Source organism: Trachurus japonicus, chromosome 10, assembly GCF_045865225.1.
Source record: "Trachurus japonicus isolate A0001 chromosome 10, Traja_1.0".
NCBI lineage: Eukaryota > Metazoa > Chordata > Actinopteri > Carangiformes > Carangidae > Trachurus > Trachurus japonicus.
Genome location: NC_140916.1, coordinates 12128370 through 12153030, shown reverse-complemented (window position 1 = coordinate 12153030; position 24661 = coordinate 12128370). Strand labels below are relative to the sequence as shown.

At 39.1% G+C, this 24661-nt stretch overlaps 2 protein-coding genes and 1 pseudogene across 3 annotated transcripts; 1 reads left to right on the top strand and 2 right to left on the bottom strand.

Annotated features, from left to right (window-relative positions):
• On the bottom strand, positions 1–9278 carry LOC146979465 (integrin alpha-6-like). The gene is made up of 25 exons (XM_085789290.1): positions 8997–9278; positions 8785–8906; positions 7986–8065; positions 7613–7886; positions 7391–7516; positions 6720–6933; positions 5846–6042; positions 5287–5375; positions 5072–5199; positions 4597–4686; positions 4439–4503; positions 4161–4306; positions 3861–3980; positions 3567–3688; positions 3312–3468; positions 2646–2729; positions 2486–2565; positions 2305–2379; positions 2086–2188; positions 1818–1994; positions 1631–1735; positions 1361–1471; positions 1130–1234; positions 855–980; positions 1–304 (listed from the first exon to the last, which is right to left on the bottom strand). Exons 1-25 carry the CDS (start codon positions 9161–9163, stop codon positions 227–229), a joined length of 3141 nt encoding a protein of 1046 aa, XP_085645416.1. The 5' UTR covers positions 9164–9278; the 3' UTR covers positions 1–226.
• Positions 9279–15190: 5912 nt separating this feature from the next.
• On the top strand, positions 15191–18388 carry LOC146979464 (uncharacterized; annotated as a pseudogene). The gene is made up of 6 exons (XR_015036847.1): positions 15191–15370; positions 15402–15818; positions 15898–16245; positions 17217–17375; positions 17658–17728; positions 18131–18388. The product of XR_015036847.1 is annotated as an uncharacterized LOC146979464 (transcript).
• A 2909-nt stretch (positions 18389–21297) lies between these two features.
• On the bottom strand, positions 21298–22689 carry LOC146979463 (signal-regulatory protein beta-2-like). The gene is made up of 5 exons (XM_085788922.1): positions 22647–22689; positions 22205–22531; positions 21749–22114; positions 21528–21641; positions 21298–21317 (listed from the first exon to the last, which is right to left on the bottom strand). The coding sequence occupies exons 1-5, from the start codon at positions 22687–22689 to the stop codon at positions 21298–21300; spliced, it is 870 nt and encodes a 289-aa protein (XP_085645048.1).
• Positions 22690–24661: the final 1972 nt, after the last annotated feature.

The window sequence follows — 24661 nt, the reverse complement described above, 5'->3', positions numbered from 1 at the left end:
TTATTTTGTCATTCTTCCAAAAGCTATCAGTAAAAAAAGGATCCATATTTCAAGTATTACCTTTGCAATGAGTTAAAATGCACAACAGTTCTGTATCAAGTATGTGTACATACATATCATCAATTATCACCATAATGCAGCAGTTTTAATACTAGCCAGAATCAGACCCTTGTGATCTCAGCTGTGTCAAACCACTGAAGTATCAGGGCGCCCTTGGTTTCTTCTTTTAGCCTTTTAGAGCAGAACTCTCTGGATCTTTATCATCTGAAAGCTTCTTGTGTGGGAGACAGTTGAGATATTCATGCTGGCAAGGATAGAAAATAAAGTATGATCAGTTCATGCTGTGGCTTGTAAAGAAATTCATAATGAAAAGTCTCAGATAAAAATCATATCTACAAATTATCTCTTTGAAGAAAACCCATTATTACATTAAAAACCGACAATAATTAAAGGGGGTATTTGCAAGTTTGTTTTTGCCACAGACGTTTGATCCTGATTTCATTTAGACAGACTGAGCTCCTAATATCAATGCTGGCTATGTAGCATTATCAGACTATATTAAATCTTTGCATATGTGGAATATAGCAGAACTATTTTACCAGTTACTTTTGCACAGTCAACAAAGAAACAGAGCTACGGGGCGCAGAGTGGAGCAGTGGGTTGAGCAGGCGCCCCCATATGCAGAGGCTACAGTCCTCACTGCAGTCGGCCCTGGTTGGAATCCCGCATCAGGCAGCCCTTCCTGTTTCTCTCAACTATACTGTCAAATAAAGGTAAAAGATGCCCAAAAAAATACTTAAAAACAAAAAAAAAGAGAAAGAAACAGAGCTGTGTCAGGTAAGTGAATTTGTTACCTTCCACATGAAGTAGCCGAAGAGTGCCAATATCAGGAGCAAAGCTATGACTGTTAAAAGGATGATCCACCAGGCCACTTTGTTGAGAGTTTTGGTCTTTTTCTCAAGAAACACTGTCAGTCTTACCTGTGGATATTTTAAAGCACATTAACAACATCTTCCTTTGGTTAAATGTGAAGTCATTTTTTGTAATTTCATGCAAATTGTCATTGTCTGAACCCAATTTGGAGAAAAAAGTAAAAGAAAAAAAAAAGTCTGCAATGCTCATAATTTACCTTGGTCACAGGCTTCTCTGGTTTAAGTCCAATATTCTCTGGAGAGTTGTTTAAACTGAGGGCAGCGTCCACAACAATGTGAAGATAATTTAAAGAGCTGTAATCCTAAACGGGAGAAACAAAATAAATGAGTGAGTGGTCTCATGCTTTGTAGTTCTGAGTAATAATGATTTACAGGTTGCAGCCAACAACAAAACACACACACACACACACAAATCCAAATTGTGTAACCTCAGTAAAAGTGGTGTTCCAGAGTCGTGTGTGCAGAACCACCCTAGCAGTACTGTCCAAGCCCAGCAGAGGGCAGCGTATCTCCACGCACTTCAGTCCATCTGAACAGGTCTGAGGAGGAGAGAGCAACAGGCCGAAGGTCACATTCAACTTGGTATGGTCATGTACAGACATTAACGTTCCCCAGAGGATAAATCGAAATGACTTAATGATCTGCTTTACCATAACTGTTTAGTTTCTGTGTGGGTCTCTGATTAATTAAAACCTTACCAATGTTTTGAATTTTCGTCTCGATGGGAGAAATGACAGAAACCCGTCAGTGGAAAGGGGTTCATATTCAGCTTCACGTCTTTTCCTCGAGGAGCCATGCCAACCCTTCACATAAAACATTATCATGTTACAGGGCGTTATGTCTAATTACAACAATAAAACTAAAGGTGCAGACGTGTTTTATTACCTTCATGTGTTTAAGTGGATTGATTTCATGCACAGGCGAGCAGGAGACAGACTGTACACTTTCACTGGTGATCTGAGTCAGGTACAGCAGCCATTTTCCCACTGAATTCTCCTTTGGCCAGTAGATGTTCAGTGAGGCGTTGGCGAAAGATTTCAATGATCTGCCCAGACTCATTATCTGAAAAATATTAAATGATCAGTTTTCATGAATTGTCTCGTGTTGAAAAGAAATTCTAGGGTTTTTTTTTAGCTGTCGTGGTGCCTCTCACCCTGAATTCATATTGAACCGGCGTTCCGATTTCATCCACTGATTTTATGGCACTTTCACCAATCAAGGTTTCACCAAGTGACACTTGGGAAGGTTTGGCTTGTCTAAGAAGCAACCCAACAAAGAAACAAACAAACAAACAAACAAACACAGACCATTATATACTATATCTGACATTCTCATCTATCAATGAGAAGCATTAATTACAGTCAGTACCTACCCATATATTTGCATCTCCAGCTCAAAAACCACTCTGGCTAATGCCTCAACTGGTTGTATGGTCTGCACACTTGTCCTACATAAATTAAATAACAAATTGTGTTTATTCATAATCATGTGCAGACTGTCAGCTGGTCAATACCTGGTGCCAGTTTTCTCCACAATCTCCTCACTCCACTCACGTTTGAAGTTGCATGGTCACATTGACGTTTTTTGTACTCAGCGAGATTCTGGACGTTGTGAGCATCACATAAAACGTAACCTAGAGGGAACGATAGAGTCTCGTAACAGAGTGTTCAGGTGATGATATGAATACGAGGTAAAGTGATGTCTGATACTCACTTCAGCATCTCTTTCTAAGGGGTTTCCCAGTTCACAGTCTATAAATGTTCCATTTTTATTGCTTGTACAAGTCAATTGTGTTTCCTGTGGATACAAATAAACATACGGTGCATGCACATGTATCAATATACAAATAAATAAATAAATATAAACAAAGAAATTTAACTGTACTGGAAAAAAATAGAGAAAATGTTTAGGTGATCTTGCAAAAAAAAGTCTGTATGTAAACCACCATTCCCCCTCTTTGTAGTTTTTATTTTGTAATAGCTTTGTCATCCCCAATTATTATTTTTTTGAGTATATATATATATATTTTTTTTTTAAATAATGATTTTATTCTTTAATGGACAAATAAATAAAAAAAGAAAACACAGGCTGACAGCAACCACAAAAAATGAAAAAGTTTTCACTAGATCTGTCAAAGTTATTTTGGTCTTTAAGGGGATCTGTCAGTATTTATCATTGTTTTGGTGAATGTATCATAAAGTTACATTTACTCAAAGAAAGACGCATATTTTCCAATTATCAAATACTTGAAAATATCTTATAAGGTATATTTTTAATAAACAAAAATGTGTTATTAATTTGTGATTAATTGTGATTAGACAGTCACTAATTAATTAATTGACAGCCCTTGTTACACACTTGTCATTTTTATATACTCACTGCTGCTGTGTTGTGGACTATAGAGGAGTAATGAAGAGTTTCTGGGAGCGTGATGATTATGTGACTCTGGTGAGCATCGTCACCGTTTCTGTTGGTCACCGTGATCTCTAAGGCGACGTCTTCCATAGAGGGAGTGATGACTGCTACACCATCTTCTCTAGAGACAAAACCCAGGATGAGAGTGGATGCTGAGGTAACTGTCATTCATGTTGCTCTGTTTGTCTGGTTACTGTTGGTTTACCTTGTTTGCCTTACCTGGCCAGTGATGTGCAAACATCTGGATTTTTTTGTGTTTTTTTGGAGCAGAACTTGTGCTGTAACTCCAGATTACTTTGGCAAATGTTGTCACTGCCACAGCCCTTGTTTATTAGGATGATCTGTGAAACACAACAGAGCAGGAGTAATCTATTTAGACTATGTGGATTATAACTTTAAAAAAAAACAAAAAAAACATAGCTTGGCCTGGTCTCCAACACAAATAGACACATTTCTAAAAGAGTTAAATTGACAAACACTAACAAATGGACACACACACACACACATTGGTACCTCTGAGACACTGGTGTCGTTTTGGTAGAGGTTGAGGACAGGACCTGCCCCACTTCTCGCATTCGACAGAGACATTGAGACAGAGATTGGGATTCTGGACAGCTTATCTATGATATCACGCTGGAACAGAAGAGATTTATTTTGGTTTAATATGTGCTGCTTGATGTTTAATGGGTTCACTTAATGGACACTTGGACAAGAGGCCACAAAACACTTTTTTCTCAGGCATCCCAATAACAGTGACACAACATACGCAGAACCAGGATTCATTACTTTTACTCATTATTATTGAGACAGTACCAGAAGTCGGAGCTCAGCGTCAGTGCAGATTTTCCTTCCTTGTCCTGACAGCTCCAGTTTCCCATGAGTCAAACCACGAATGTCGATTCTGGGAGGAAGCCCGGCTTTCCTCTTGTCAGCGTCAGCCTCAAAGGTGTAGTTGAGCACTACAGAGGAAACATGAAAGACTGATTATTACCACAACTGCTGTTATAAACAAGTTAAGTTCCCAAACACGCAAAAAAACGTAGACTACAGTATAGCAAAAAGAGACGTGAACTGACAATTAGGAAACTTACTGAGTTTGGGGTTGAATGATGCTTGATGTGCTGTATAGGTGAAACATGCCCGAGCTGCAAAAACACTTGACAGAAATGTGTGCAAAGAGACGTCAGGGTCAGAAGCCAATAAGCCTGCAATTACACAATGTCATACTTAGTGTTAGAGTTGATCCTACCATGTGCTTTTATCACATGGTTCCTTTGTGATGTGTATTTCTTTCGGTCTCACCACCAGAGAGATGCTGACACTGACCACTGGCCTCGCTCTGCAAGAGAGGCAACAAAGGAAGGACAGGGCTTCATAAATGACTTGGTTTGGGATCTGAGATAGTAAAACAGTTGTAAAAAGCAACAAAGGAAATGAAACTTGAAAAAAAAAAACATTTAATCATCTTCCAGGTCTGATAAAGCACCATGAAACTTAGACTTTAGATTTAATTAAAAAAGCTGTATATTATTTCAAAACTCAATAAGCAAGTACAAATTGTGAAAAAACGTCTAGGAAAAGACATGACAAACAAACCAGAACATGTAAACGGTGAGCAAAATGATAAAACAAAGCTAATAAACAGGCTTTTAATCTGCGAGTCTCTTCTGGGCAATGTTTAACTTGAACACTTAATATGAGAGCATTTCATTTTGTGAAATTACCTGTAAACAAAAACTGAATCGGAGAGGGATCCCACAGCCAAATCAGGATACTGATTATCGTCCACATCCAAGTTGCCGGACAGAGAATATCCAAACAGTTTCATTTTGTCAGATCCAGATGTTAGTACCTATAAAGAAGACAGAATATCAGATCTGTTCTTTCACATATCTTAAACAAAATTGAAATTGTGACAGACGAACCCGACAAACCTCACCTGTGCTGGCTTTTGGTGGATACCATTTGATGAGCCACAGTAGATATATACCCGGCCATCACCATCATATGGCGCCCCCACAGCAATGTCTGTCAGCAAAGAACAACATTTAGTGTGATGACAACAAAAATTGCAGTTTAGCACTTAGTCACTGGTCCCAAAATGCTAAAAGTTTGTTTGCAGTTGAGTCTCTTTTGGATGCAGAAGTTTGGATTTAACTATATGTGGCAAGGTGAAGAGGGCCTGGGTGAGGATTGAACCCACACCTCCCAGGTAATAGTCATGTGCGCTTGCCAGTCACCCATAGGGAGGCAAAGTGACAAGAACCTCAACTGTCACATATATAACTGCACTACAAATGTAGAATATGTAGCATTTGTGTGGTTTGAACTTGCATCATTGCTAAGAGCTTTCTTTCTCTTATCAATCAAATTATAAACAGTCAAGTTTTCCTACTTGGCAACACTTATGATTTTGTTATTGTGTAATTACCAGACACAAAGAATTTACATTACTTTCGAATAAGCCCTTCATATATTTAACATTAAAATGACACAACCTCCATAGCCGTCTTGATTGATATCTCCTATATTTTCCACTGCAAGGCCGAACATCGAGTCTCTGTGTCCAAGAAGCTTCGTTGGGACAACATGCTCCCAGTTTTTTCCCTTGTTGTTGATGTAGACGTAGACGGCTCCTCCAACTGTACCATTTTTGAAAAATAACTGTGGTGCTCCTACAGCAAGGTCCTCCCACCTGCAGTAACACGACAGAAACAATGAGCTAGTTTGTTTTGGCACACCACTTGAGTAATGAGCTATTAAACTATTTACTAAAGGTTTTGTCTTGTAGATTGTGTTACTGTGTATAGAAACCGGAACGGCACTCAGTTGAGCACATACTTCCACCGAAGCTGAACATTTTCACTGACACATCTGGATTATAATCTGGATCTGAGCTAAATTTCACTAACCTAAAGATGTCAGTGTTATATATATATTTTCAAAATATATATAACCTTGTCAGAGTGTCCTTGGGCAAGACACTGAACCCACACTTGCCTTCCGATGTATCACCGGATGTATGAATGTGTGTGATTGATTAGCCCCCAAAAAGCCTGTCTGCAAACAGAGGTGTATGAATGTGTTTGCGAAAGGGTGGATGCGACAAAAACAGTGCAAAGTGCTTTGAGTGACTAGAAAAGTGCAAGTCCATTTACGCTAATAAGTGCAAGTCCATTTACCTTTACAAAGGATCTCCCAAAAAAATCCTACGATGGTCATATTGGTGCTAATTAAAGGCCATGATGTCAGATATGAAGATATTATCCAAGAAACAAGATTTTCTTTGAGAGTCTACAGAGTGCCATAAAATAGGTTACCTGAACAATTTTCTAAGTCTTCATCAAAATGGGGTTCTTCTGTAAAACCTACCCATCACCATTAAAATCTACCACTGCCACGTCGTAGCCAAAGGAGGAGGCCAGGCATGGACCGGAGAGTACAACCTCCACAGACAAACTTCTCTTTGCCACAGGATCCTTCTTCAGAAACGCCACCTGGCCGCTGTAGCCCCCTCGAGGCGCTCCTGATACGATCGTCAGCTCACCCTTCCTGATCAGGGCCATACCGGAGTCAGTGGAGAAACCTGGACAGCAAAGAAATTAAGTTAGTTTTATGGTATTCTCCTGAATTTGGCTGAAATCACAATAAAGCTCATCAACTTTATAATGTTTCATTAATCATCAGATTTATGAAGAAAAGTGCAACTTTAAATACCATAATTAACTAAGACTAAGACTAGACTCAGGGCCGTTGTATAGGGGAGAAAGGTGATGATAATTCTAGGGGCCCAGTGCCCAGTAGGGCCCACAAAAAACCCCAGTAGTCTAATCTTTGTATGACTAAATTATTCTGCATAAGACCCTGACTAATGATCATAGTAATGCTGCATTAGCAAGAAAACAAAGTAGGCTAAATAAAAAATGATAACACATACGCAGTCTAAGAAAAAAAGTGGAAAAGTTAGGGGGTAGGGGCCCACTTTAGTATTCTTTCAGGGGCCCAGAATTCTTAGCAACGGCCCTGCTAGACTAGAAACTGACCCAGGTAGCTGTTGTCCTTGAGAGGAATGAGCTTTGTGTCGAACAGGTCGATGTCCCCAGTTTCACGTGGGTCTTCATCCAAGTTGTCGAAGTCCTGGTTGTCCAAGTCCTCCAGTCGCACAATCCCTGTAAGCACATCGCAAAATGAAATACAAGATGGTGAAATTTAAAAAAGTACTGCAGAAAACACCCGATTCATATCACTGTATGTGTTATTTCTACCTTTCCACTGGTAAGCCCCAGGTGCTCCGAACACCAGGGATCTGTTGTCCTTTGCAAAAGACGCTCCGTGGCCTTGTTGGCAGTATCCAAACCACTGGTGGTCATTGTGACGTCTGCCGAGGTGGTCAGAATCACAAACTACCCTTCTCCACGACCTGTGTTCATTCCCCACCTTCAGGTCATCTCCTAGGAGGTAGCACTGACCCGTCAGCACCAGGTGAGGGTCACTGCTGCTCGGACGCGGGCTCCACTGCTTGTACCGATGAGCGCAAGTCTTCAGAGGAGGGGGATGAAACACAAAAAAATTACAAAATCTGTCGATCATTTCATTCTAATCTGCGTTTGTCCTATCAAAGTGGAGTGTTTCACTTACCATTACATTTTGACCAGGGCCTTGGCTCGTCACACTGATTCCCATCCACTGGCCGTCTACGCCTTTACTATCGAGGAACGCTAGTGAAATAAACAAGCTGAGCTCACTGTGTGTCTCCAATATGTAATTATAGTAAAATTACAATAATTAAAAGAAACCAGCTTTCAAACACCTACTTGAGAAAATGCACATATTTGGACAAACGTCTTTAAAGTATCAAATTATAGCTGTAAAATGCACCTTTTGCTTGGTGTCATTATATATGTAGGTTATAACATAGTTAATACTGATACATTAGTCTATAAGCAGCATGTCAACCAGTTTTAAGTACTTTATATAAAGTTTGATCCAGAGGGTCCCAGTCGATGTGTCACAAAATAAATCTGAAGGGTGATGAATGCGACGAAAAAATAAAAATGACTAAATTATGCAGCATGAAATGTGGATTAATTGTTTGAACCTCTGTGGCTCAGACATTTTAATTAAACAAGAAGAGAAAATAAAACCAAAAGTATGGGAGCCGGTGATTTAATCTATGATGACAATTTTAATTTTTTCATTTTTACCACAAATTGTGTTATAGGTAAAGTCTTAATTTGACAAGAAACAGAGAAACATCAAAATAAAATAAAGGATGATATTTTCCTCTGAATTGTAGTTGAGTAAAGAGCATTAAATGACTGAAAATAAATAAAGTACCTGGAAGTTACGGAGTATGTACTTTACTCATGATATGAATGTATGGCTTTAAACATACCAAGATAACTCTTGTGATTTCAGTTAGAATAAGCAAACAAACCTTCATTATCAAACTCAATGGGCTGACAGCGCTCGGATGTTGTGGTCAGATCACACCGGTAAACGACACCTGTAACATTCACCTGGTTGAGGTGTTTCGATCGTGGAGCTCCAACCAGTAATCTGAGGGCAAATACCTCAAACAGTGAGACAGATACAGAATCCTACTGAATTTACTTACATTTAAATCGAGTATAGCTCATTTCTACTCACAGTGTCTTTCTGGTCGGACTCAGCTGCTGGTGAAAGGCAACAGAAAAACCAAACAAGCTTCCTGGATCTCCACTCCACCGCAGCACATTCCCAGTGTCCAGGTTAAAAGCTGAAACTTTAAAGTAGCAAACACTCCACAGGTAGACCAAGAACCAGAGCTTCGCCATGATTAAAATATGTAATAAGCTATTTCACAGAGGGGATGTAGACACTTATCAAACAGGGAATGCTGACAGGTGCTAACTGGCTCATTGTAGACACACACAAGTAAGGTGTGGTGGTGAGAAATGTATCGCGACAGTGACAACGCTGGGCAGTTCAACTTTATGAGCTGATAAGTGTAGTTAATATTAACCAATCCTGCTTTGATGGAAGTCAAACAGAGGGGCACACCCATGAGCAACAGCCCTCTCTGCTGCTGAGTGAGCACTGATTGAGCAGTAATCATAGCTGGATATTTAGAAAAACTACACAATACTGCTTGTTATTGTCTCTGCAAAAAGCAATGAAGATGAGTAAACATGCACGTGACTGAACATCATGGGAACTTCTTTGACGGTAATATACTGAGCACTCGTGATTATCTGTTCTGAAACAACCTGCTGCTCATTCACTCACACCCTCTTCGCTGTAGAGAAGCTGTGTTTACTATGTAATTGTGAATCATTTTTCTTTTAGAATAGAATAGAAAGACTTTATTGTCCACCATAGTGGAAATTTGTCTTCTGCCTCCTCAAGACAGCAAAGCATAAAACAATCAAAGCACTCCGCAGCATACACATAAAAGACACAGAAACATGTCTTTTTATGATGTTGTAATCTAATGTAATTTTCTTTCACACAAAAGCTCTACAGGTAGCCTATTCATGGTGATCTGGCGTTAAAGTGGATCAGCTAATCCTGCACTCGGACATTACAGTTTCGCTAAAAGGATATACGAAGCCAATCATGCGTGTATGTCATGAGGGCCTTGCACATACAGATCTACAAACCTGCTGCACTCAGTGCAACACCTCCAAAATAAGTGTTGCTCAATCAGGCCTATTTGGCCTCACTGAGCTAACCAATCATTGTAACAATTGCAATTGTAGTATCATGGTTATTTTGTCACTAAAACTCAGAGAGTAGCTGTAAAAAGTATCAAACACCAGTTGTGACCAGGTGTCCCACTTTGTGCAGGACTGCACAGCAATTTCTTCCCTTGTCCCCACATCACACATTGAGACAATGTCCTGCATTCTGATTAGCTCTAAGTTTGTTTGCATTTTTAAAACCTGCTCTAGTTTTCAAGACACTGCACTGCAAGACTGACGTTTTTTTTGTTGTTGTAAAATATCACTCTAAATACTGTGTCATCATGTCATCAGTCAGTCAGGGCATGCAGGTGAAATGCAGGTTAGCCTGCCACTCTCTTCATCTGTGCTTCCTTGCTGTTTTTGGAAACCTGACAAATTGATGGAGGCCACGACGAAGTAAAATAGACGCTACAGCTACATCGAAATACCAGAGGATAGTCACAGAGAGTTTTTTGTTTGTCTTCTCGGTCACTCTGCTTTCTCTGCACTCTCAAAATCCCTGTGAGTGAACTGTCCTACTTTGTGATGCAGTCTTGCATTTGCAGGATGAAAAGCCCCAGCAGTATAATCGAAACCTACCGTCTTTGTTTTTATTTTAGAAACTATCATCATTGTTGACTCCTCGCATTGGTAATGATTGTCCCACATTGTCGCACATAAAAACAGTCTTTGTCTCACATTTGGTTGTTGGGGGGGGATCTGGTACGAGGACTGTGAGAATCCACTGACACCACTGACCCTCAGAGGAACTGGTGGACTAAAACTTCATGACACATACAAAGATGATGGTTTGAGTTTGGCTCACACGCTCTACAGCATCACAACCACTCACTGTATGACTTCCTGTCTCAGAGATGGATGTGTGAAAATAGAGAGAGCACCCTGTCTTTACTTATGTTACAATAACGTAATCTATATGAGATTGTTTGGCCAATGCTTTCACCTGCCGACAGTACACACACACACACACACACACACACACACACAAAGCTGCACTATGATGCAACATGTATGAGCAGTTATTAACAGTGTTTGCACAGCGGCGTCAGGGGAGTGGTTCTGACCTTCACTGGTTGAGACAGTGGGAGAGTTTCTCAGTCACCGGTCTCACGTACGTCTCTGTAAAAAGGTGTGAGGGACTGATTTCCGCTAACTTGCCTGTTTTTACGACACCGGGGTTGATAGTCATGCACCACCTTCATCTTTCTGTCCGCAGACACCACACTTGCAAACTGCAGGTTATATGTGTATGTTAAAACTAATATTATGGTGTTTTTAGTTTTAATCTATCAACTTGTGAAAGCAACATGCATTATGTAATTGCATTACTGTTCTTGCATTGAATTAAAGTATCAGTGATGATCTTAGGAAGTTAAAGAAATAAATTAAACAGGACAATATCAAATAATCTCTCTATTGCAGTTATCTTAGTTTAGCACAATGATTAGAAGCAGTGGGAGGCAGCTACAATGGCTGTGTCGGAAAGCAGGTAAGGAATAGGTATTGTTGTAGGCTATATTGATTTGCGATAAACAGGTGCTTATCCAGGAAGGCAGCATTCAAAACTAGGCGGTTTCGCTAAATTTAGCTCGCAGGGGTTTCTTGTAACTAGCTCCATTTCCTGTTGATGCCCAGAGACTTGTACGTTTTGAGTAAACATGCATGGTGGTCTGTCGGAGGCTGCGAAAATAGCCAGCCACAGCCTGCGTATCACAGCTCAGCTACTGTGTGTGGTTTCGCTGGTTGCTTCACATGCATGGACTTGCACATACCACAGAGCTGTGAAACTGAATAAAAAGGAAAAAACATTTGCTGACTCAAACAAACTATTTTAATGTCAGCAGTTGCACATTTAATGTCTATTGTTAGCCTCAATGGACAGAAACAACGTCCATGGGTCTTTTGTTTGTCAATAAACAATTGCTCTTTGTAGCACTGTAACAAATGTCATGTTCATACCCAGTGACGCTTTGTTGCTAGTACACACAGTGAAGCGCAGACCACTGCTCCACGCCCACTCAGGCCGACTGACACATTTCACTCAAGTGGCAACTTATTTAAGATTCTTCCTCATTTATTTTACATTTATCTAAGTGTATATAACACAATCATTGAAGTGCAATTTGAAACTGAAGGATAAACACACTTTGATCTTTCTTTGTCTCCATATAAATCGGTGTTGGCTGTTGATTGTAGTTTCAGAGAGAAGACGGAGTAAAATCTGATACTTTAGCAGAGCTCTATTTATGTAACACGTAGGTGCAGACTGTGGCATGCTCTCCTAGTTTCTGAGATGAGAAGATGACGTGTTTGCTCTGAAGTGGTAAAAGTACACCGGTTGACTTGTGTACAGCGAACTTTTATCATCAAAGCACATTGTTGGCTACTACTGCTTTCAAGGAGGAAGGAGCTTCATAGACCTATGCATTCATTTCTTACTCTCTATTTCATTCTATTTGTTGTCCTATGTTTCATTGAGTGATTGAGTCGAACAAGGACACATATTTAAGAATTCAACAGCTTTTAGCATTTCTTTTTGTTTTTGCGGGTAACACACTTCCTGGTATAGTAGTGGTTTTAGTAACCATAACTGAGGATGCTGAAAACAAGATAACGACTTAAAAAGGTGGAAAACAGGAAATCAGCTCATCTTAAATAACACAATCGTTGAAGGCTTTTTTAAAAGTCACACTGATAGTTTTTGTTTCTGTTTCTGTTACAGATTTTTCCAAATCAGCGATGGGCTAGTGTTGCAGTTGAAACCAAACTTTTTAAAAAAAATAAAGGATTGACATCAAATTTGTCAGACTTGTATTTCTGTCTTTCATGTTTCCTCAGCACATACAGTTTAATAGCTGAGTGGTGTGAATGCCACAGATGTCACGTACTAAATGGCCGAACAGTTGATGCTTGTGCACGTTGACCTGGTTAGCAAGCGCGTGTGGTGAAATTAGGCAAGCTAGGCAGTTCATGGCCATGTCAGTGCACAGGCAATCGGTGTCAGCTCAAAACCTCACATACGTACAAAAAGAGAAAGGGCAGCTGACTCTGGTACAGAATTTTACATTTGTTCTTCAATACATGCTTTTAGTACACCCTGAATGGAAGTGGAAGTTTTTTTCTTCCAGACCGCCAACTAAAACAAGAGTATGAGTCTACAGTCTTTCCAGCAGCTCTGTAAGACAATGTACAATAGCATTTTTAACTAAATGCCAATGACAAACCTGCTACCTTGGCCAGGATTAGGTTAAGATTAGAAGCTTTATTGTCATCATATTGACACAGTGCATCAACATGACGAAATTCAAGGTGCTACTCCAGTCATTGCAATAAAAGAAACACTTCTATAAAAATAAATTACATATAAAAGAATAAAATTAGGACACATGTACCACACAATATAAATAAAAGCTTAGAGGGTGGACAGAGGGAGTAGAGTTCAGTGGGTGGGGTATCACACATGGGAGGTGGCAGTCGAGGTTTTTCAGGTTATTGGTTGTTAAGTGTGTGTATTGCCCAGGGAAAGAAACGGTTTGTCAGTCTGGTGGTGCGGGATTTCATTGACCTGTAGCGCCTGCCCCGAGGGCAGCTGGTTGAACAGGTGAAGAGCTGGAGATGATGGCTGAAGGGCTGTGTTGATGACCCTCTGAAGAGCTTTCTTGTCTGCTGCTGTTTTCTGATCTCAATGGGACTTTGGGGTTAAATAAAAAATTAAATAAATAGATAATAACACGCTAACATGCTCATATTGACATAGTAGCTAGTATGTAGACATGAAGCACCATCTCAGTTGTTAGCGGTGGACTGACCGACAGTCCTAACTCCGTATTTGTGACATGAAAGCAGTTGCTCTTCTCCAGACTTTATCTGATTGAACTCAAATACTGTAAACCATAGAAAAATCACTTCTATCTCAGGCTGTTATGTGTTATGAAATGTATAGCACAACGTTTTCATCAGCATTACCAAGCTGTGATCAACATAGAAACATAAAAGCTTAGGTCTGCAACACTTCGTGCAATCTGTGCAGTTTTGCGGTGGACTGTTTTTTTTTCTATTTCATCATCACTTCTCACCTTTCAGGGAGTTGCTTAAAAAGTTGTGGCTTCCTTGGCACACAGACTTTTATTATAAGTGCTTGAGCCTGAAAGTCACTTCAGAGAAAAAAAACAAAACACGTTACATGTTGTTCATGAATCAAATGAATTAGGCATCTCCATTTCTCTTCATGTCAGAGATCAAAAGTTTATGTTGCTGCAGGTGGCAGCTGTTCACGTTTGCTGTCCTGCTCGAAGTTTCCACGAACACAAACCCTTAATGTCTTTTTCACTGTTGATGGTTCCTGTCACACAAACTGCAGGAGGACCAGTGAGAAAAAACCCACTGCACTTTCAAATTTATTGCAGTGTCTTGAGGAATTTAGTATAACAATGGATGATAATCAGTTGAAGAGAAAATACAGTAACACAACAATAACACACTGAAAAGTACTGTTGAATGCTGAATTAGAATTAATGCAATCATGCATGGAAATTCATCCAGTTATCAAATCTTTATAAGAAAAGTAACAAGTAACTACAGGTGAAAACAATATTGGAGTGGAGTTATAGTGTAAAGTACCTCAAGATTACACCTACCATTGTTGTCAAAGCTTTATCATGCCTGTTTAAACTGACTCAAAACAAAACCTCACCACACAGAACAGCCCACACTACTTTAATGTGAAACTACATTTAAATTTACATGTATACCTTCACTTAAGGCTATGACTAATGCCTGATTTGTCATTATTATTATACTTTGATAACACAGGAATGAAAGAAGCTACAACTCCAGCCATGTGTCCATTGCCCAGTTATCACCTCTGTGCTTGATCCAGTTAAACTATACAAGGTTTACCATTCAAATCTTCACTTTGGTCATCACAAACAAGGCTTCATAAAGAAAACAGAATGCCCAGTTAAAAAAAATACTGCTTCAATTGTATTTATTTATACTTGTGTGTATACTGAATTAAGTTTTTCAGTGTTTTAATATTGTTTTAAAGCCATTTGCTTTAAAGGCATACTCTGGAAACGGACAGCAAGTATGCAAAATATCACAGGAAGTGTATTTGCCGTGGTTCAGCCAATGACTATGATTTCCACTTTGTCAACCATTATCACCTTGTGACTAAATTTGTCATTTGAGTGAGATGACACCAGTTGTGCAAGGGGCAGTCAAACACAATGATTGGAGGACTGGCTGCTTTGATTCTGCTATCAGGACTGTGTGAGTGCACTTCTTCTGTGAATTATTGTGTGACACGTTAGGTTGTATTTAATGTTAGATCATTTTTGTAATTTTAAGTGTTTTTTTTATTGTGTCATGTTGTAATTAGTTTTTATTTGTCTCTTCCCTTCAGCTCTGGTTCAAACAGAGTTTTCTCAACAGATCTCTTTGACTGTGGCTGAACCTGGTGATAATGTGACTCTGATATGTACAATCATTGGGAAAGACATCGGGTTGTTTTACTGGTACAAGCTGAATTTTGGATACATGATTGAAACAGTTGTCTCAGGAACGTACGACACAATGAATCTAAAAGGACAATTTAACAGCTCAAGATTCAATGTCACAAAAGTGGGCGATCTTTATTCTCTTATCATAAGAAACGTGAGCAAAGAAGATGAAGCAACGTACTTGTGTCAATCAGGAGGAGCATACTTAATGAAATTCATTAATGGCACAATTTTGGCTGTGAATGGTAAAGTATGTTCATTGACTTGTCAATATCCAAACAATTGCAGATTTTTTTTTCTCATATCCTTTTGTGAATCACACAGATCCCAAAGATCAGATGACATCTTTCTCCGTAAAACAAAGTCCAGAGAAAGCATCAGTCAAGAGAGAAAAGTCAGTGAATCTCCAGTGTTCGCTTCTCTCCACGCACAAAGAAACCAGAGTCCAGTGTCCAGGTGAACACAGTGTGCACTGGTTCAAAGCCGGATCAGGAGGATTTCATCCAGGAATCATTTACACTCACAGCAACATAAGTGATAAACAAGAAGAACGGAGCTGTGACTACAGTTTGTCCAAAACTATGGAGGACCCCTCTGATGATGGGACTTACTACTGTGCTGTGGTCACATGCGGAAAAATCCTGTTCGGTCAAGGAACCAAAGTAGAGACAAGTATGTATTCATGTTATAAACCATAATTTAGTAGAAAGGTTGCGCACATCCAGTTTAAAAAGGTGCTGGCCTCAAACATAAATGTAGACAGAAAAGAGAAAGAGGAGACCGCACACTTCAGCTCCTTTTTGTAACCATAATTTATCCATGTTTATAATTACACTCACTTTCTACATTCATTTTTAACCTTGCTTCTTTGATGGTTTTATCTCATTGGGTGTTGAACAAAGAGTCACAATGAGATCTGTGTCAAGCGCTCAAGGTTGGGAACCACTGAATCAGTTTAAACTGTGCAGTTCACAGGCTCAAGGAGGTGGACCCGTGGTAGCGACACATATATCGTGCTGCTCTGTCTTGAGTGGGGTTTTCACTGCCTCTGCATCTTTTCCTCTCTTTGTTCTTTTTGTTTGCTTCTCTCTCTATCTCTGCAAGTCTGTGTGTGTCTTAACTCTCCATTTCCTGTGGTACTTTTTGTTCCATTGAGGCCCCTCGAGTGTTCATGTTTTCTTGTACAGTTTATATAAACATTGTCGACCTGCCAGTGGAGTGTTAGTAACGTGACAGAAAAATGCCTATAAATCAATAAAATTGTAGTACAATTAAATTTTTCACGGACCTCGATATAATCTGATAAGCGCTGACCCTATTATTGATTTGGTCCTTTTGTTTGTTATTCATTTTGAGAGATTTGGGTATATATACATACGTTTATTGTTTCAGGGGATCATAAATGTTTGATCTGAATTTGATCTTGATCCATCCCATCCAAAGGTTGTCCAGATATCACAGATAATACAGTGCAAACCAAAGTACCAATGACTCAACATGCAGACGCTGCCATTAATAGAACTGCACCAGCGCGGTCGAAAGTTAACATTTGTTAACTGGACAAGAAATTAAACGGTTGTCTACAACAAAATGACTTTAGTCTTCCCTCAGATTTTATAGTGTTGATGAGCACTGTTTGTAAGAGACTTATGTGACAGTCTCTTTGTGTTCCTCTCTGCCTCCAGGACAAGAACTGCACCAAACTCACATTATGCTTGGGGCACTGCTGACCGGCTGCGTCATTGTGATTGTTGCTCTAATACTCTACATAAAGCTAAAGCCTGTTTATGAACATTGCAAAGGTGGGTTCATTGTGTATATATATGGATGATTTGATATGTTAAGTAAGTCAGGTGTCAAGAGTTTTTTTTGCACTGATTTCAATTTGGTTTTGAAGCATAATCATTAAGGTCTAATTTCATGGGATTATATCAGTTGATTCATGTTTATAGCCACGGTATCAGTTGCTTTATATTGCTCACCTGGTCATAATCAGTAAAAAAATAAAGGTTAATGTGTTATAAGTCGGTAAGGTGGAGCTGCAAAAAAGGTGTCAACGCATTTTATTAATGTTTTGTTTTCAGGGACAGCGGAGGTAACCACCTCCAGTCACGCTGAACATAACAGATCAGCAGAGGATCAGCAAAGTTCTGTGGTAAATATCTAATGCTTGCCTCGACCTGGTGGTGGTTGGTGGGTGTACAAAGGGCAGGCTTCTGTATGTGATGAGGTTTAGGCAACCTAAGACTGTGGTTTCGGTTTAATGTAAATAAATAAAGCTGCAGCGATTTTTGTCTAATAAACATTGCCAATAGACAGTTTAATAATGCTGCAAGGCACTACAGGTTCATGTATTACTGCAATTTTGGATATTTTGCAAAGAAATTGTCAGTAATCATTTTGCGTTATGTTCAATGACAATATTGCCTTAAGAATATCAAACAGTTTAGCCTTACATCTTTGACAGCACTGGATACCGAAGCTTTGAATGTGTTTTTTTTTTTTTTTTTGCTTCTGGTATTAACTTCTAACCTTCAGTCGTAATTATCATTTGCAGGACGGTGAAGCTGCATTGAACTATGTAGCTCTGGATTTCTCCTCAAGAAAAGCTAAAAGATGGGCGGCTAACAGGGAGCTACCACGGGAGAGTATGTACGCAGGCGTGAGAGACTATCAGTGAAGTGCTGTCCCAATGAGGAAGAAAAAACTGTTCATGTACATTTGCAGCTCTAATTCCTGTTTAGGTAAAGGAAATCAGATAACGGAATATTTTGGTTGTAATGTTATTGCTTTTAATATTATCCAGTGGATTAGTTTAACATGAGACCACTTGTGTTTTGATATGATGTTGCTTATCCGTCACAGAATATTTATTATTATTTGTGTTTTATTTTCAAAATCTGAATTAAATATGATTAAAATTGCATGCCATTAAAGAAAAAACATCAAGGTCCATTAAACAAAGGTTGAGAATTGAAGAAGAGTTTTGGAAATGATCACTGAACAAACATGGTATCAATATTATATTCTTATTGTTGATTGGTCAGGAAGGATGTTTTGTATTGGAGCATCATTTTACATATTAGTCCAAGAATGAAAAAAAAAAGATGCACATTACATCATTGTTGCCACAAACAATTGTTTTGAAATGTGATACTATGAAATCTGCATTTAAAGATATGGGGACAGGTTTTAAATGGAAGACATTTTCATGCTGCAACAAGAGGTGTCGTGTTTTCTTTCATTTACCTCGTGAGAAAATGTCTTTACATTTACACAAACATTCATTTGGTCTCAATAATGAACACATGACATTGTGGTGGTCCAAAGGTCAAAAGGTCACTGTGACCGAGGACCACCACTCCACCACTAGTTGTTGCAAGGTGAGATGTAAACGTCTGGTGAAAGCAGCCACTAACCACACAACAGGAACTGAAGTGGCCTGTTAAAATGGCCTGTCTACACGAGAGACCACAAAAAAGACAATGTAACCACACTCAAAGTTAGCCAGCTAGCCACAGCAGAACACACTTATGATATTGGTGTCAACGAGTAAGCTAACATTATCATGCCTATAGTAGTCAGTCACCGATGAAAATAGACAAACATTAAAGCAGAAGTAAGCAGAATGTTTGTGTTAATATAAGTCTTAAATAGTTATATCTTCCGACAGCAATCACTTACATAGAGTGTTTGGTCTGAAACGGGTCTGTCAGTCATTCTGCTCTGCTGTAAGCCGAGGAGAAAACTTTCCTTGTATCCTACAACCTTTATCCAATGAGGAGAGAGAACGGCATAAAGGGGCGGTCCTCTCTGTGTGTGCAGCCAAGGGATGCGCATGAATGTGGTGACGTATAGGCACGAGGGCGGGGACTGCTAACTCCATCGGCTGACAAGAAGTTAGCCGAAACGACCGGATCGCTTACATCTGCTTTAAGTTACGTACACATGGAAGAGAAGAAACGCAGTCCACAGTATCTATCAAACCAGTATTAAAGGAGCTATATGTAAGAAATGTGTGGCAAGTAATCCTAAACTCACCCAATATGTTACCAGAGAGTAACAAAAAATATGAAATACTGATCTAACAACAATAGTACAGCCAGAATATTCGCATTTAAAAAAATGTATTTGCAGCCTGCAAATAATGTTTATGTTTTGATTTTGTGTTTTGGCCTGTTGTGCCACCCACCGCTCTCTCACAATCACAGAGTCAGTGACATTTCGGCGTCCAGGTTGCCAGTTAGGCTGAGCCACTGAGCTACAGCTACGGCTGGGGGATAAAACAACCTCCACTATCTCCACAGAAATAAGCGGCCTGTCACTCTGCCTTCTGATACAAAACACTGGGCTGCTCCTGTTGATTATTCAGCGGTAACACGTAGTATATGTTGACTCATTTACGGTGCGAAGAACATGCACTAAGGCTCCTGTAGATGCAAGGTAACTGTGTGTCTGTATGTCAGCGCTGCACACACACACACACACACACACACGGGGCGTAGCATCAGAGCAGTAAAGTGAAACAATAAGCAGATCACCTGAGTTGACGTGAACTCCACTCGTAGTTACTGTGAGTCAGAGCAATAAAACCGTCAAAGTAAAAAGCGAACTACTCATCAACAACCTGCTCAACCTACAGAAACGTGAACACATAGGAGATATTGTCTTATGATAACAGATCTCACTGCAGGTAGTAACTAATGCAATCTAACATATTAGCTACATCTTTACTTTGAGACTGTAGAGACTGTCTGAGTGAGTCTCGGGGTACCATAGCTATAAAACTGGAGCACGGCAGAGGTTAGCGTGTGGCTATCTGGCAACCTCTAGTCTGGGGGCGAGGGGGAGGGGAAACAAAGCGCTGCAGTGTTTTGAATTTGACTAAGAAGTCCCGTCCCAGTATCGCACTGGGAAAGAAATTCAGTCTTGTGCTCCACTGGTTATGGTCACAATTTTTGGTCCGCTCGTTCTCTAGTACTGAGACTTCATAGGAAGAAATTCAGAAAGATTTTTACCTGAACGATGCCTGAACTAGTCCACTGTGCCATGTAGGCTGTGTGTGTTTATAAAGGAAATGGCAATGCTACCAGTCTTAAATCCAATAAGTAGGCTAGCTGTTTGCAGATTTTTTTATTGCAATAATTTTACATTTTTTGTTAACACTGTTCAAAAAAAGCTCATATAAAATATGTTTACAAGCCTTGGTATGCCAAAACATGTCACAATAATAAAGCAACATTTAATTTTCAGCTAAGATAAAAAAAACAAAAAACAGAAACATTTGCAAACATATCATGTAACATGTTTAAACACTTAAATTCTGATGCTCAACATTATCAAGATTATCAATAGTTAACTTCAGAGTACAAACTGTCCTCGGCCTCGGCAAACTCATTCTGATTTCTTCCTCTCGTTGTTTTTCTTTCCGAGAAATGCAGAGCAGCGTAGTTCACTCCGTTCACTTCAGCTCCACTCTGTCTAACAAAATAACAGAATAGTTGTGTGTGTATATATAAAATATAACCCCATATAATATATGGTATTTTACAGATTATGTGAATGGAACAATAACAAACGTATTGTCACTTACATGATCATGGACTTTTAGATGCGAATTGATATTCTGTTCTGTTTCCGTTCCTGAAGATAAGAATGCAATATTATAAAATAAATATCTTCATTATTGTAATTAAACAACTTAAAGGCTGAATTTAAAGAGGTTCACAAAGTTAGAACAAGGACTATGTGGACGGAAAGGTGTGTCTTTAACATGTATGTTGCTTTTATGATGATGACACCAATTAACTACTTACAGACTACTGGTAAATTTCCTCTAGAACCTACAGTATATTGTTAAGTTTTATGTGACTAAATAAATTTAACCTCATAATGAACATTGAATAAATGTAACAAATGTATTTGTAATAATTTTAGTTCTTGACAACACTTACCTTTATATTGTTTGCGTGCTCTTCGGCTGCAGAGGAGGAAAATGTTTCCAACCACAGAAATGACCAAGCAGACTATTAATATCCCAACTGAAATCAGGTCTGTACGCACCGGCACTGTTTGCACATGAAAACACAGAAAAAAATATTGTCAATGCCTCTTGGGGAAAATGGGACGTATCAGTTCTGATCAGTAATTGTAATATTTGCACAGAAAATCATACCAATGTCTACTTTTGTTCCATTTCCAATCAACATCTGTCCACATGTGGCCACGGCGCAGTAATAAGTCCCAGCATCAGAGGAGCTGACGTTCTTAGTGAAGCGATAAACGCAGCTCTTTGGAGCAGAACGTGCATCAGTTCTGCCTTCACATTTACTAGGTTTGTATCCATCAGTGTAGATGATGTCAGGATGAGACTCATCTGATCTGGCTCTGAACCAGTACACGCTGTGATCTCCTGGACACGTCTTGTTGTCAGAGCCAGAGAAGACTGAACACTGGAGAGTCATTGAGTCTCCTGGACGGACTGGACCAGACGCTGTCGGCCGCTGAACTACAGTATAGTTTGATGTCCTTTGAGAAGTTCCTTTAAATAGAAGAACTTTGTTAAAAATAAAACACCACAAACATATTCAGGTAAATTCAAAAACCTTTATAGAGAAACTGGAATACTTACCTTTCACGAACAAATATGTCCCACTCCATTTAACATTAGACCAATCCAGGACTGCACAGTGATACAGTCCTTCATCTTCTTGACTTGTCCCCACTATGGTCAAGTTCATAAACCTCTCATCAATATTTGTCTTGAATCTAGATTCAGAAAACTCTGGCGCATACTTAGGTTCTGTTGTTCTAAACACTGACACAATTAACTTCATAGCATCTCCGGCACTTTGCTTGCACCAGTAGATTTGCTTGGTGTTAATCTCAACATCAGACAGAGCACATGTAAAGGTCACAGGTTGTCCGAGCTGCGCTGTGATCACTGGAGCCAGTGAATCTGAATTTAAAGAAGAGACACAAAACATTCAATAAAAACTACTGTGCAATGTCTAAGAGTTATTATGCAGCTGACACAAACTCTTGATTGTAAAGCACAATAAAACTTCACTTACATCCACGATGAAGGACGAGCAACGTGATCCACAACACGATCATCTTCACAATGTCTATTGTCAGTTCACTTGTAGGTATTTAAGTGAAGGAAGGATGTGATGTCATTGTGAGGTAAGAGCATCAGATGTATCTGATTGGTTTTTCATGGTCATAATACAGTAAGATTCAAAAGTGAGCTTCCTGCCACACTCACCTCATGGTCTTTGTGAAGTACATCTGTCTCTTTCACCTTCCCAGAGATTTACATACAGTAGGCTACAACTGTTTCTGACTGTGCTGTGACAAACATAACTTTAACTCAAATCTACACAAATGTTTTGGGGAAAAACAGCAGCTGAAAGTGTGAAAAGAGTGGATGTTTTGTTTCTCTAATGTTGTGAAGTTTATCAAATCAGTTAACAAGTTATCACTGCATTGTTCAGGTCACATACATTTAACCTAGGGGTGTAACGATTCGTTTTAACAACGATTCGATTCGTTTGCCGATACGATTCAAGGACGATATTGGTTCAACGATACAATCCGATACGATTCAATGACTTGAAATCGATTCAGTAACTTTTCAGTATTCAGTAAAATTCAACCAGTGTGACTGTGAAATAAATACCTGGATACTGGCCAGTGCAGATGAAGTTTCTTAGATCCCTGTTGTTTCTTGTAAGGGAATCAGGTTTGAATTAATTATGGATCTAAACAAGTGAACAACAATTAATGGCAAATGCCTTAACCTTTTTTCTGAATAAAGTGCAACCACTTCATTCATCGCTCAGAATATATTCTGATATTCACAACAGCAAAAAGCAATTATTAATTATAGCTGTTGCACAGCAATGGTCGCGGCCGGGCAATTTTAGGCAAAATTAGGCAAAATTAGGCAATTTGAAAGTGAAAGTTCAAAAGCTGTAGCACATATGGTTGATTTGTTATGAATTTCAAGGTTTTGAAAGTGGACTATTGACTATTGTCTTGTGTTTCCAGTTGAGGACATGGACCTTTGTGAAAAGTATGGGAATTTCTCATATGGAAAGGTTGCACAAGCTGAGGCTTGAATTCACAACCGTTAACACCAACAACCATCCACTATCTCACTGAGCTAATTGGCAATTGGGAAGGTCACATGTGGCTGCACAAATGGACTAAGCCAGTCACCTGTGTGCAAGACAGCAGCTGTGTGTAAAGGCAAACGGCTGTCAAAAATTCAGTTAAGACAAAAATCCGAGAATACATAAATTGCATCTAGACAGCATGGAGATGTTTTTAACAATGATTTATTGGCTCCATAAGTGAAAAACTGATGTTTAAAAATGCAATTTCCACAATGACTGCCCTACCTGGGGTTTGAAATCACAACCTCTAAGAAATAGCCCCTAACTAACTGAGCTAATTGGATGGAAGTGCTGTGTTCGAAATCGAAAAAGCTAGTGTGTACAAACGGACTGAAGTAGTCACTGGCCAGGCAGCAGTCAAGGCAGATTTCTGTTATCAAAACAAAAAATTTGATAATACATAAATTGCATCTTGACAACATGGCCTGTTGGTGATTTGTTTTTAACATTAAGTGTCTTGCTTCATAAGAGAAAATCTGATATTAAAAGTGCCATTCTTACATTGACTCCAATTGTGTGCATGAGAGTGAAATTCAAAATGCTGTAAAAAAATTCAGTGTTTGAGTTAAAATTCTGATATTTCCCAGACATCATCTACAATGACTCCCAAATTGTGTCATTTTTTAATGAACACTGAAAATGTTTTTAGGAAGAATTTTCAAGTATATGTTTACAATACCGTTTACAGTCAAACATTTTTGATGCACTGTAGGCTCAATTTTCGATAAACTAAAAATCTGCGTGGATCGTTTGTGGAGGACAATCTGAAGATGCTCTGTAGCGAGTTTGGTGTCAATTGAGCAAAAATTGTGGGAGGAGATACGTTTAATAGGTTGTACACTTTTTGAAAGAAACAGTGATGGATTTCATAATTTGTGCTGAATTTAAATGTTCAAAAGTTTCTAAAG

Excerpts from the sequence above, each read along its gene's own strand:
- LOC146979463 (XM_085788922.1), bottom strand. The coding sequence starts at position 22,689 with ATGATCGTGTTGTGGATCACGTTGCTCGTCCTTCATCGTGGAT. Across the intron at positions 22,115-22,204 it reads GACATATTTGTTCGTGAAAG|GAACTTCTCAAAGGACATCA; the intron begins GTAAGTATTCCA and ends TTCTATTTAAAG. Across the intron at positions 21,642-21,748 it reads TGGAACAAAAGTAGACATTG|TGCCGGTGCGTACAGACCTG; the intron begins GTATGATTTTCT and ends ATGTGCAAACAG.
- LOC146979465 (XM_085789290.1), bottom strand. The coding sequence starts at position 9,163 with ATGGCGAAGCTCTGGTTCTTGGTCTACCTGTGGAGTGTTTGCTACTTT. Across the intron at positions 7,887-7,985 it reads GCCCTGGTCAAAATGTAATG|ACTTGCGCTCATCGGTACAA; the intron begins GTAAGTGAAACA and ends CCTCCTCTGAAG. Across the intron at positions 3,689-3,860 it reads ACGACACCAGTGTCTCAGAG|ATCATCCTAATAAACAAGGG; the intron begins GTACCAATGTGT and ends TGTGTTTCACAG.